At 39.3% G+C, this 13,338-nt stretch overlaps 1 protein-coding gene across 7 annotated transcripts in view; it reads right to left on the reverse strand.

Moving 5' to 3' along the window:
* Positions 1-8,429: 8,429 nt before the first annotated feature.
* Positions 8,430-13,338, reverse strand: part of RBM33 (RNA binding motif protein 33) — a 102,996-nt gene continuing 98,087 nt past the window's right edge. For 6 of the 7 annotated variants that reach the window (XM_075746646.1, XM_075746651.1, XM_075746647.1 and 3 more), the window contains 2 exons: positions 11,894-11,982; positions 10,288-11,697 (listed from right to left, as the gene is read on the reverse strand). In XM_075746646.1, the coding sequence (XP_075602761.1) occupies positions 11,649-11,697; positions 11,894-11,982 (138 nt within the window). In that variant the 3' untranslated portion in view covers positions 10,288-11,648. Of the gene's footprint in view, positions 11,698-11,893; positions 11,983-13,338 lie in introns of all 7 variants that reach the window. The other variant, XM_075746649.1, reaches the window with a different exon arrangement.

Consider the following 13,338-nt stretch of genomic DNA (forward strand, 5'->3'; position numbering starts at 1 on the left):
TAAGTGATGGTGACAGCACTGCCAGGCTGTGGCCAGAGCATCCTCCCACCCTCCGGACCCGACCTGTGACGGTACTTGGTTTTGCTTAGGCAGTAATAATCAATTTAGTTGCCTGTTTTGCTGTATCCAAAGTGTTTGCATCCTCATCAATGCAGTGACATAACTAATAAAGCCAGAGAAACACAGTGGCATTCGAGCCACCACCAGCATGCTTATTTTTGTGTCTCGTTTCATGTTTTTTGCATGTTCAAAATCTTTAGGGTTTGATTTGTGTTGAAAATTTAAAAAAAAAAAAAAAAAAAGCGGATTTGGTTTCAGTGTGATCTGCGAGGACGCAGGTTTTGCACTGGAGCACTGCGAGTCCTTTCCTTCCCAGATCTAAGCCAAGGTATTCACCCTCTCCAGCCTGCAAACAAATGCGCTCATCATATTTGTTCCCTACAATTGATTAGAAAAGAAAAAAAAAAAAGGGTGCTTTTAGATCCTAATGCACATCTTTGCAATAAGAAACACAAGGGCTCTTGCTTTGAAATAAAAAGGGCTAAGAGACACTCACCAGTTTTAATCAATAACGCAGGGAATATTTTGGCTCTGGGCTCATCCTTGCAAGAGGATTTTGCGTCAAGGTTTTGTACCTCCCTGGGACCAGAGAGACGGGAGAGATGCGCTGAGTCACCAAAGGACATCACCACATACAAGAAAGATCTCAGCGCAAGATGCTCGCGAGAGGTTTAAGCAACCAAGATGTAGGCATAGAAACTGTCGGAAAAGATCCTGCCTTCTCCTGGGACGGCCCCTTCATCAGCAGCATTCACTGTGTGAGGACCCATTTCACCTCTCTGAGAGGGGGTAATTATTTCTTGTCAGTTAGACTCAATCACTGAACTCTAAACAGCTGGTGGTAGAGAACCATTTAGCCTCATTTACCACTGTGATAGCCTTTTAGCTCTTCCACATTTCACATGGTCTCTCCCATTTTGCCCATAAATTCTCCTTTAAAAAAAAAAAAAACCCACATAAAAATTTATGAGGAGAAAAAAAAAAAAAGGCATAAAATGGAGGCAGCTAAGAGAAAAGGTACTAAAATTTTCAAATGAAGATGAGGTTACGTACCCCCAGCTGTTTGAAGTGCAGTGATTGAGGGTCTCGCTGATGAGGGATGATTACATTCCTCCTGCTCCTCACCCCCATTAAAGGCGACGTGCATCCTCCCTTTGGATACGGCTGATTAACAGTAATGCAGGGAAGACCTGGGAACAACCGCATCTTCCCTGTTGTGATGTGATCCATGAATTTTCCTGACCTTAGTGAACGAAAACAAGCCCTTTCCAATAAGCTAGCACCTTTAAACAGCCTGAAAGGTTTATAGCAATAGGAGCGGTACGTATCACTTTGCAGAGAGGCTGCTTTGTGGCAGTCTTTGAGGTAGAAAATACACAAAGAAATTATTTCCTCATTCAGTTAAATGGGGTTTGGCTTCCAGGACTGGTTTTGTCACACAAAAATCCAGGCTAGAAAAAGAAAAGACGATATTTACAGTGCAGGGGTTCTCAAACAGCACCCTGGGCTCCATCGACCACATCCCAGTTATTTCCCTGAGACCCAGATTGTGCATCCAGCTATTGTTTGCGGAAGCCCCAGTTTCAAGAATAAGGTTAATGATAATAATAATAATAATAAAAAAGAAAAGCAAATGATAGGAAGTGACAAAGAATAGACAGATATCAAGGCCACTGAATATCTGCAGAGAAATCTTAAATCCGTCCTGGAGCAAATTCACAGCAGAGCCTCTGTTTTAGTAAAGACCTATCTAAGCACAAAGTAGTAAGGATTCAGATGACGAGTTATTTGTAATTTGATTTTCTATAAACTTTTCTTACAGTGTTAGATTTCAGAAAGATATTGTTTTTTTTTAACAATTAAACCATGCCAGCGAACTAGATTTTGCCTGCACGCAAAATACTGATGCCAGCCACCACTACTAACATCAATATTACCCAGAGAGCATCCTACGCTCACAAGCACCTGACCCAGGGCCATTTTGCTCTGTTTTGCACTAAATAGACACTTCTTACTTGAGAAGGTGCCCAAACGGTGATCTACCTTGGGAAAAAACAGCTTGAAGACCCCAGGCTTCTCTGTGACGAGGGCTGTCAGAGCAGCCGGGGATCCCAACCCCCCAAATACTTTTTGACTGCTATCAAAACAAACGGAACCGCTGCCTTTTACCTTTTCCTTTGAAACTTTTAGCTGTTTTCCCAGCCCTCAAGCCCTGCAGAGCGGGATCCACGTTAACTATGGCTGTGAAGGCAGGGACGGGGCATGGTGTCGAGCGCCTGACTTGCTGCATAGATGAAGGAGAAAAAAAAAAACCCCTCTCCCTCCTTTCTTACTAGCCTTGCTGTGAAGAAAGATTGTGTGATGCTGTTCGGGAATATCGGAGTTTCGGAAGACACAGCCGAATTTGTTAGGGACCCAAGACAACAGGATTGGAAAAGGCTGCTGGGGCTATTTAGTCCATCCTCTCACCGTTGTCTTAAAGTCCTTCTTATGGAAGCAGAATCCTCTCATCAGTAATTTAATGAAAAGTGGCTCTTAATTAGCTAACAGTTAGTGGAATATGGGACTAGAATCAGAAGAAATGGAAATGCTCAGCTCCCGAGTCCTTTCTGAAGCATCCCCAATGCCGACCGCATCTCCACAGAACAATTTTCCTGGGTCAGCATCTTTACTTTTTCACCAGTTGAAGGCGTTTTTTCCCCCAGGATCTTTTCAAAACAGCACGGATGGGTGAAAATATTTAATATATATTCAGCAGTTACCAGAATTGACATTTGAAACCAAGGAGCAGTGGCACCATGTGACCAGTCAATGCTCATCGAACCCATCTAAGGATGTTTTCTGTAGCTTAAGCCCTGGTCTTTGAAAGGCTGAACGTGTAGAGCAAAAGCACAGAAAATCTTTGATAGCTGAACCATTCAAAAAAACTTCCTAAAATAAATATTCACAAAGGGGTTTCTACTTAGTGCAGCAGGGGGGTGGTTGATTAGGTTGCTATTTTGAAGTCCAGTGCTAAATCTTCATACAACACATATGCATACTAATAGTTCGATTCTGGAAGTGCCCGATACATCATCCATCCTAAAAAGGCAGTCATCTTTTTTTCTTATAGTCCACCACATCTGTAGATCAGCTAAGTGCAATTAATTCACTGCTCCTTCTCTTTTCCCAGTGACTCTTACAACAAAAATCCTTATTTATTAATACCAGAGTGCACGCTCTTGCACTTTGCAAGATTAAATTTAATCTCACCTCTATTATTCTAACTCTCTCCAGCTCATCCAATTCCTCTGAGATGCTGCGATCCTCCTCCTTCGTTTGAGCCCTCCCTCATGCGTCTCCCAACACGCTTGGTGAGCACACTCCAACTCTTCCTGCCCAAATCATTACAAATTAATTAAGGTCAATCAAGACCGATTGTTGAAGCACTCCACTAAAAATTGATTTTAAAGGTTTATTTGTACCTCCCTTTCCATCTCTCCCATAACTAGTTTTTAGCCCCAGTATTTCTTCTATCACTTTGCAGTTGTCAGCCTTCTAATTCTCAAAAATCTAATTCTCTTAAACATTTTACCAGTTCATCAGCTGGAGACTTTAACTTCTAAAGACCACATGGAGTCTTATGCTTGATCCTAACTTGTGCTCTTAAAAAGGGAGATTTTTTTTTTCTCCGCCTGCTGTGCAATGGTTAACCCGCTCGGTTTATTGCAAGAGTGGATGCTGTGCTCAGTGGTGCATCCTCCTCACTACAACACAATTCCTACGCCAAGACTGCAGACAACAGAGGCAGGGAAAGAAGGTACAAAGAAGTAAGGAGATATAACTCATCAGGTTTGGGGTTCGAAGGTTTTTGGTGAGGTTTGCTTTTGCTTGGGGCTTTCTGTAGAGGAGGAGATGTGGAAGAGGCGATGCTGCAGCTGGGTGGATATTTACAGTGTGCTCCTATTGTTAATTCAAAACAAAATCACGGGTTGAAAACGAAGTTGGAACTTTGTAAGCAAAGACGGTTATTCTTACATTGCTCACTATAAAAATCGCTGCATCAGAGGCATTTTTTTCATCTCAATGAGCTTTCTAAGGTGACTGTGTTGCTGGTCACCAATACATCTCTACCAAGGTACGAGGGAAACAACTCAGAGTATCATCAGCGTGGCCCAAGGTAACACCATTCTCTTGAGATCTGCCTCAGTAACGATGCGACATGTTACTCATGCGTCACTGAAAACATACATGCTGGATCACAGGCAGCCACTTCAAGTGATACCAAGGTGATAGTGGGATTTTTTACATTTAACTTTGTGAATAATTTTAACAAACTATTAAAAAAACCCTATGAAGTGCAAGGGGGCCGATTCTGACCTCTTTTCTCGATATGCAATACGCCGGTGGAATTAGCCTTCACTTATGTCGATGTAATTGTGTTCAGAATATAATTGATGGTGACCATACTGAGCTTGCCGAGAGCTCCACTTTATGTCATAAATTAAGACAGGTGGTATTTGAAAGTAGAGATCTTTTATTAGAAACATCAGTATGGCTAAACAGAAGTAGAAAAGCTTTGATACAAGTTTTCCTCCTATATATGTTATGAGATCCCTGTGAGCCTCCAGACCCTTTGAACTAGCCACACAATCCCCTTTTACCATCACCTGTCTGCAGTCACTTGTTTTTCCATCTGGCACACCTTTGCACAGCTCAAAGAACCTCATGCTACGCTGCTGATGTAAAAGCAGGGGCCTAGAGATGCTACCGTAATAAAAATGGTAAAGTAATACGGTATGTGAAGCTTTGACATGTTTGATGTTCACATTGTACATCAAGCGACAACAGAAGAAACATGATGAAGATCAAGTTTTATTGACATATTTCAGGTACAATAAATATATTTACATGTCGACATTTTAAACATGGAATTACATGTAAAAAAATCTTGTACATGAGATCATCTTTGTGTTTCCATTTTTACATTCACTTAAATAGGTACGACAGAAAGGTCTCTTATGCAAGCGGAGGATTTGGTATAGCTCAGTATTACACTCAAGAAATTAGCGGTAAACACCTTGTGCAGATGACGCTGTAGAAAACATGAGGCAGACGAACCCCCAGTGGAGTCAGTATGATACAGTCGGCTGCTGAATTTATATCCTGAACTGCTAATAAACAAACTCTGTAATCCAGATTAGAGCAATACATTTGAAGTGATTCTCAAAACACCCAAATATATACAGTGTTTAAGACTTTACAGGTTAGGAAGGATCACATTCAGTAATAGTAATAGGAGGTAGAATTGTGTCGACAGTGTTCGTATTTCTACATGGCAATAAAAAAAAAAAGTGCTATTACTATCACTGAATTCAAGAACAGAACTCCTGAAAAAGTGAAAAGGATAAAAGAGTTGTTAATGCTGTTTCGCCTGGCTTGCCACAAATGCTAGAACACGTACACAAAATGTTTTAATTCTCCAATATGGGTAAAACTGCAAAGCAAAACTGTTAAGCGATGCTTCCCCAGTGCTTTTGGACGGGCAGCATCTCCCAAGGCGTGACACCTGTAAAAGCAACCTTAACTTTATGTACCAAAGTCTGGAAGGGGAAAGTACAGAACGATGCCCTTTCAAGGTGGGAGATCTAGGCTTCAGGCATCCTCAACAGAACCTATAAGAACAGAAAATAGAGCAAAAGATTGAATGCAATGCACTCAGGAAAAGGTCCGGAGAGATGAACAGGGAGTGAAAAGAGCAGGAACCTAACAAGGATACAAATATCCTTGTGGGAATGGACAACTGGGGGCAAATAAGATGGAAAGGAGGTAAAGCACAGGGTAAAGGAAAAGGGTACCAGAGGAAAAAAGAAAAAGCTGACATACTCTAAGGGCACTTTGCATCAATACAAATTGTATGCAATGGTACAGAAGATCAGCTGTGAATAAATGAGTGTTAGCATCTTGTCTTTGCCGTATCTGTAAGTGAAAATGTGTATTAATTAGAAGTTAAACTGTTGAAAGAAGTTTCACTGCCTGCAAAAGAAATCCTGCAAAAAATGCTTTTGTTATTATAGAAATAAAACTATAAAGGTTCCAAAGTCAGCTTGACAGACACTAGGAAAAAACAAAATGCATATTAAAAACAGTTATATGCACACAAAGAAAATCCTGAACCACTGAACAAACGTAACATGAATACAGCAGTGTTTTAAATTGTGATCTTCCAAGTGACTACACACAACATTGCAATACAGCCACATTTAACTGCACAGGTTCTTTTACAAAAATATTCTTAATCTGTAATACCATTTTACATTACTTAAATGGTAAAAATCGCTTAACCAGAGTGCTGTTAGATTAAATAAAATCAATGTCACCTGCTGAAAAACAGTGTATATATATATATAAAGCCCATTTCCAGTTAGTTAGAAAAAAAAAATCAGTGCATCCAACCAAGAAGTGAGAAAGCAACACAGGCACCTAAAGACCCAGCGAGGTTAACTTTCCCCTTGAGGTTTTCTTTAGTGCAATAAGGACCACACTTTCCACCAAAATAAGCACAGAAACAGAAAATGAAGGTGTGTTTTCAATAAAAAAACCCCAACCCTGCAGTGTTATAAGAACAAAATGATCCTTCCCAACCATATTATACCAGAAGTTGGTATACGTAAGGATCCAATATGAATCAGTGGTTTTGTACACAAGACCCTGTGCTCATGTGGATAATAAGTCATCTCCATGATTAAAAATCAGGTTACAAAAAAACCTTACATAAAATCCTTAGGATTTGATACTAATTGAAGATAAAATACTTTCAAGTATTATGAATTGATTAGAGGTTAAGGCATGATTTAAGGTAACATTGGAACAAAAAGCTCTATGTTACCCTAAATAACCTTTATAATATAGCTAACTTTCCACAATCTGTTCAGTATTGGTTTCCTTCACATTTAATTTCTCATCCAACATCCTGCTAAAAAAAAAAATATATAAAAAGCACAAAAAAATAATTACAAAAAAAAGGTTCGTGTCTCTCTGAACAAAAAATGCCTTTTCGACAGTGAACAGGTGAAGCCAGATTTCTACCTTCCAATATCACGACCCACATAAACACAGTACTACGCGAAGGACAAGAACAACACAGTACTACGCCAGAGAACAAATATCTCCAGAGCTAGACAAAAATCAGGCAAAAAAACCAAAAACCCCAAGAAATGAAACCCCACACGCTCCCGCCCACCCTCTCACCCCAGCTATAAGGGCAACGCACCCACACACACATACAGACACACAGTTACCGTGTGTAACTACAGGAAGCGCCTACAGCAGCTTCTGGGAAAACTGCACAATTTCAAGCTAAACAGATGAAAGATACTATGTTTAAGAAAATATATTAAAAAAATTCAGCACCAAGTAAAAGGTTTTTTTCTTATTCCAAGTAGCTAGACAACGTTAAGAAAAAATGAAGATGACCCTCAACATTATTCTGAAATAACCTACAGTTTTGTAAAAAATACCTCATCTAAATCTTGCAGTGGAAACCTAACATCAAAGAACTAAAATACCCAGTCTGCTTGGCATTTTAATGGCTAGAAGGACTTTTTTTTTTTTTTTTAACAGAAATTTGGAAATCTGAAGTGAATCTTCAGAATTAAACTGGGGAATAAACTAGGTATCTGAAGATACTTCACAGACAAGGTGCCAGTATTCACTCTTCTTTTGTGAAGTAATATTGGAGATGTATGTGGGCCAAAACCAATATCCCTGTCTAAATTTATTCTCTACCACTACTCAGAAAAACATTTGCATGGCAGCTTCTCCTTTAGTTATGAAGATGCTACGGACCTGTCTTCCTCCTGCCTAGCACCAATGACATCGAGCTTTTCAACCACTGCGCATTGTTCTCTCATACAGTACATACGTGCCACATCAGCTGCTAACATTGTGATGAACCAATGTGTTACATGACCAACTTGCATTATGCGTAAACCCCAAATATCCCAAACTTTTGAGAACAATATTACACGACAGACCTAATTTGTACTTGTACAGCACAATGGAGCAAACCTAAAAACCCCCATGCCTTGGTCTGACAGTGCACCTTATTTCCCCTCAAAAGTTAAAGGACAGAGATTTTTTTTATTATTAAAAAAAGTAGAACATTCTACTAAAATACCACAGATCATATGGCCAATCCAATCTTTTAGTCAAGGCAAAATATGATTAGTTATGAAGTGAATTCTCCAGTGCTACAAGATGAAAACAAAATAATTCAAAGAAAAAAAAAAGTTGGCTCCATATAATCACCTACTGGAGTTTCCTATTAAAATCATTATAAAACTATGCTAATAAAAACTGTGAACAAATAATACACAGATCAGGATATATGTATTGACTTACTAGCATCTTTATAAAAATTTGAAGATATACACAAAAAACACATCAACATTTATGGAACTGTATCCATTAAACTTAGATAAGACAACACAAAAAACTAACAAGTAGCTAAGATGTGGTTGACTGTAAGCACTTTGAGTAACATTTTAATTTTAAAAGGTCAATATTTACATACTACATTAAATGCCTTTTTTTTTTTGCATTTTGCATTGTATTTTGAATGTATGATAAAGAAAGAACAAGATAATGGTTGCAACAGATCTTCCAAGAAAGTTAAGATGCTCAGATTTAACTACGTGCTGAAAGAGAACATGGCAAGAACACGTCCGTCTAGCTTTACCTCTACTTCCTTTGGGGGTTTTTGGGAGGAGACAACAAATGGATCTAAGAGCTGTATCGTTCAAGCTGATCATTGCCAAGAGACCCGCTTTTAACTTAGGATTCGAGAACTAACAAAACGCAAACATTTTAACAAATGACTCACCTAATTGCTACTTTTGCTACTGAGTTTAAGATATTAGAGAGATAGGGTGACAATACAGGGTGTATGTATGTATGTGTATAATAAAATGCATATAGACATACATACATATAGTATGTTTACATATAGTAAGATAGCCAGGTACTGCAATAAGCAGCTAAAATCACCACCAGCGATCTGCCCGTAGCCCGCCTATGCACAGGCAATAATCTACTGCAACCGCCTTTAAAGAGGATGCAACTAGTCATTAAACAGGCATTGCTTACATTGCCTCCTACATTTAAATAGATATGAGGCAATTTCATGTCTTTATCCAAAGCCACACCATTTGTCTCAAGAAAATGTTTCTTAAAAAAACCCAACAGAATAAAAATTCTTAAAACTTAAGCTGGCTGAACCTCAGCCTCTTTGGGATGGATTCAAAACCCAAAGCAGGAGCATTTCTACAAACTTCTTTGACTTTTGAATCAAACCCATATTCTCAGGCTCCAAGAAACCCTCTAACCCCAATAACATTTGCTTCTGACAGGACAGCTGATCAACTGCAGATGTTCCTACTGCTGAACTCAGCTGCTGGCCTGTCTGGCGTTCGCATCTAACCCAGATTTCCAGACACGCACTATTATCGCTCCACTCCGAGGTGTCTTCCCATCCTTCTCGTTACAGAGAAGCTGGTCCCTAACAGTGGGATGAATAACTGTTTAATGACTCATTTTAAAGATAAGCATTTATTCCTTAAAAAATAAAAATTACATGACCTGAGGAGGCAGCGTAGGGGTCCTAGCGCTCACGGTGCGAGGAGTTAAAGAGCACGGAGCAGATCACCTCGCACGAGTCCTCAGGGTCGGCTCCCACTGAGCACCTCCTACCTGCAGCTCAGTCTCTGTCCTGGGCTTGGGTCTACCCTGAAGCACTAACAGCACCTTAGGTATAGTAATTGTGCTGGGTGTTATTAAGTATTATGCATAAATGGGGAACTATACAGACGGGTGTAAAACTCACTTCCATGCAAAAATTCTCATGATGTTACTGCATCTCGTCACTAAGCTGTAAATAGGCTTAGAGTATTCTTTCCATTTCTTTTTTCCCCAGTGCAATTACTTCCAAAGTACCACATTATTCTGTTTTATTTCAATGAACAAAGAGTACTTTTACCTAGAAGCCTTTTAACAGTATTTATTATTCAATCATTATTTTTAGTAACTTCTACTTAATTGAAAATCTGGACCAAAACTGTAAGAAGCCAATTAGGTCTTCGACTTGGTTACCATTAAATCTTCTGGAAAAAAAAAAAAAAAATCGATGCTACTATAAACTTGCTTAGTTCATCTTTCCATGCTTGGTATGCCTACTTTGGAACCCATTCACAGCTGCTTCCTTACATACCAATAGTGTTCTTCTGTGGTCACTCAGCTAACAAACCTATAAGGTTTCTTTAACTCCCCCCCTTCAAATAGTAGGTGGAGTGCTTAGGAGTATTCCTAAAATAAAGGATGAAGGCAAAAGCTCACAGTCTAAAAACTAAGGAAATGTTCATAAAAACTGGAATCCAATATAAAGATGACATTTTAATAAGTTTATTCAGAAGTAACTGAAAAAAAATTGTTCCTTTGGCAACACCATCTAGATGGTTCTAACCAAAAGGAAATATTATGGATTTTACTTTGAATAAAAGATAAGCTGCTTAATGTTTGCACGTAATTTTTGGGAACTGCCACATTCACAATGTCCTTATAGTCCTGTATTTATCGGGAACAACACATCAAACCAAGTCCTTTCAGTTACGGGTTTCTTATGGTTCAGCATTAGTCACAAAATAAATCTCAAAGAAAAAAAAGATCTAATCAAAATAAAGCATAAGGCAATCATGAAACGCTAGCCCAAAAGAACTATAAAGAATGCGCCACTCTTCCTGTGTAACATTTTTGAAGTAAGCCACTAAATATTTCTTTTTCCTTGTATCTGGCAACATCATTTAAAACAACCTAGTTACAACTTGGAGTTCACTACCCCATGATGCTACTGAAGGGCAAAGATCCTTGTTTTTAAAAAACAAGGGAAAATACAGCAATGTTGTTCCTACACAAGGTTTTATGGAATAAGTGGAGTTGGAAGGAGAAGATGGAAGTCTGTGTTGGAATAGAAAAATGCAAAGACAGACTTAACATATTTACAAAGATCAAAACTACAATTTTCCAGTGTCCCCTCCAAAGCTTCTCAGCATACTGCTATTCAGTGAAGTAGACCACATTTACATCTATGCAAGAATACCTCCTGTGCTCGCATACGCAACGTAACTAATGTGTTTTGTTTAGAAAAGTGAGTTTTCATTCAAATACCTCGCACTGAAGATAAGAGCAACCATTATCAAATATTCTTTGCTATGAAGAAAGTTTTTAAATCTTTCGATGTAAACGTTCTCTCTCAAGTCACTGTGGTCACACAGCAGGATCTTGAAGAACAGGGTCTACATGCATTGAAAGCATTTCGAAAAAAAATCTGTAGTTCCACGCAGTTACAACAGAACGTGAATAAACCGAACAGAAATTCCACCTTTGCAGATCCTCTCAAGTTCAGCTCTTCTGAAGAACATCTTGCTGCTTTCTGTAGTTCAGCACAGCAATTAAAGACTAAGCTGACAGGTTTCACAACCCAATGGTTTTGCCACTACGTCTCGTGTAGCTCCACAGTATGCTTCTGTTAGTGTCAGGGTTTCTCTCAGCAGACATCACTCAACTATCAGTGCCACGTTTATGTGGGACAGATCTATCATGTGCCTGTTAAAAGTTAAAAAAAATTTAAACCTGGTACTCAAAGTGATTCTAGGGGTGGAGAACAGACAAGGAGGTTCTATGAAGGTCACTAATAAACAGACACTTGACTGTCTTAAGAGAAACAGTGAGCAGAGGAGACTGATTTAATCTTTTGAAGGGAGGGAAGGAACCGAGGTGGCAGCAGCACTTAATTATTTACCTGTGGAATTTCTGTTGAAATGCTAAAGCATGTGCTGGCTCCTTGAATTTTGCTATGGCTTTCCGTTGTTGAGGAAGCATCTGTAAACTCTGCAGAGACAAAAAGCCAAAATCTATTTTTAGTATTCACTTAAAGTTCCCTTTAAACTAATTTTGCATCAAACCCATTGAAATTTTGTCATATTTCTTTTCTCAGAAACACTCATTGGTGTCCAGGGAATGGAAGGAGACTTCTGAGACTGCAGTCAGGGACCTAGCTGAAGGTGTCTGAGCTGGTGCATTAAGCAGCGGTACCAACTGGAAAACCCAGACCATCACTTGTTAAGCAAAGGTGACAGCTCTTCAATTTGATCCATGCAGATGAACCGAACCCTGTGGCCAAACTCTCACCAACTGATTAAGAAACATTCAACTGGGTAGAGTTCAACTTCCCACACAAGCACCTGGAGTAATTCATCTGATGTACATTAAAGGATTAGGGCTTTCCACAGGTTAAGCAGCACAGAAACAGGACAAAGAAGTGGTAGGTTTTGATCTCTAGACTGCATATCCTCGTACTGCTTTAACAAAAACGAGTGGCTAGCTTTTGACAGTCACTAACCACCACACAACCCTGATGAGATGGCTTAGATCACCGTTTTCAAGTCCTCCTAGTAATGGGAAACCACGCAACACACATCTACCCAAAGAAGTCCTCTGACACATGCTTCCCATGCCATGAGAGCAGCACTTCACAACGCTGTAACTATCAAAAAAAACACCCACGTAGTACTGAGGTCTCCAAAACTACAGTATGCCTCAGCCAGGGCTTTGGAGAGCTCACATCCTTCCTCCCTGCTGCAGCAGGAAGCCCAGGCAATGCCAAGACCATCTCAGAGAGCAGTCCTGTGGCCTCAGCAATGAGAAGTTATCAGACTTACGAAGATTAATGTTGATACTTTGAGTTAGCACTTTTTTTGAAAAAAAAGTGCTATTACAACTAGACACTTGAGAAATTTGAGAAGGTGAAGTTTTCCACATTAAGTAGGTACACACCCAACAAGTAATGACAACATGCAACAAGCATTCAGCATCACAGAACATTCAGGATGGAAATATTATGATCCTGTCTTTCCACTGCCCGTGAACACTGTAACTAGGTTAAAACAGATCTTCTGAAGGCTTCAATCATAATTTTAAAGCTCCATGGCACAGCGATTCCAGTACCTCACTGCAAGTTTTGGATGTTTAACAGCCTATGCTGCCGCACATTCAAACAGAATTGTTTTGACTCAGCTTCCAGTTTCCAATTGTTCTTATGGCTTTGGATGCAAAATTAAAGAATTACTAACATTCTTCTTTCTGTGCATAAGTTTCTACACAAAGCCAATCCCACTTTATACTGCGCTTTATAGATATTTTTATATATATACCCACACACATATGTATGTACAAAGGCAACTTAAA

Source organism: Balearica regulorum, chromosome 2, assembly GCF_011004875.1.
Source record: "Balearica regulorum gibbericeps isolate bBalReg1 chromosome 2, bBalReg1.pri, whole genome shotgun sequence".
In the NCBI taxonomy this organism is placed as follows: Eukaryota; Metazoa; Chordata; class Aves; order Gruiformes; family Gruidae; genus Balearica; species Balearica regulorum.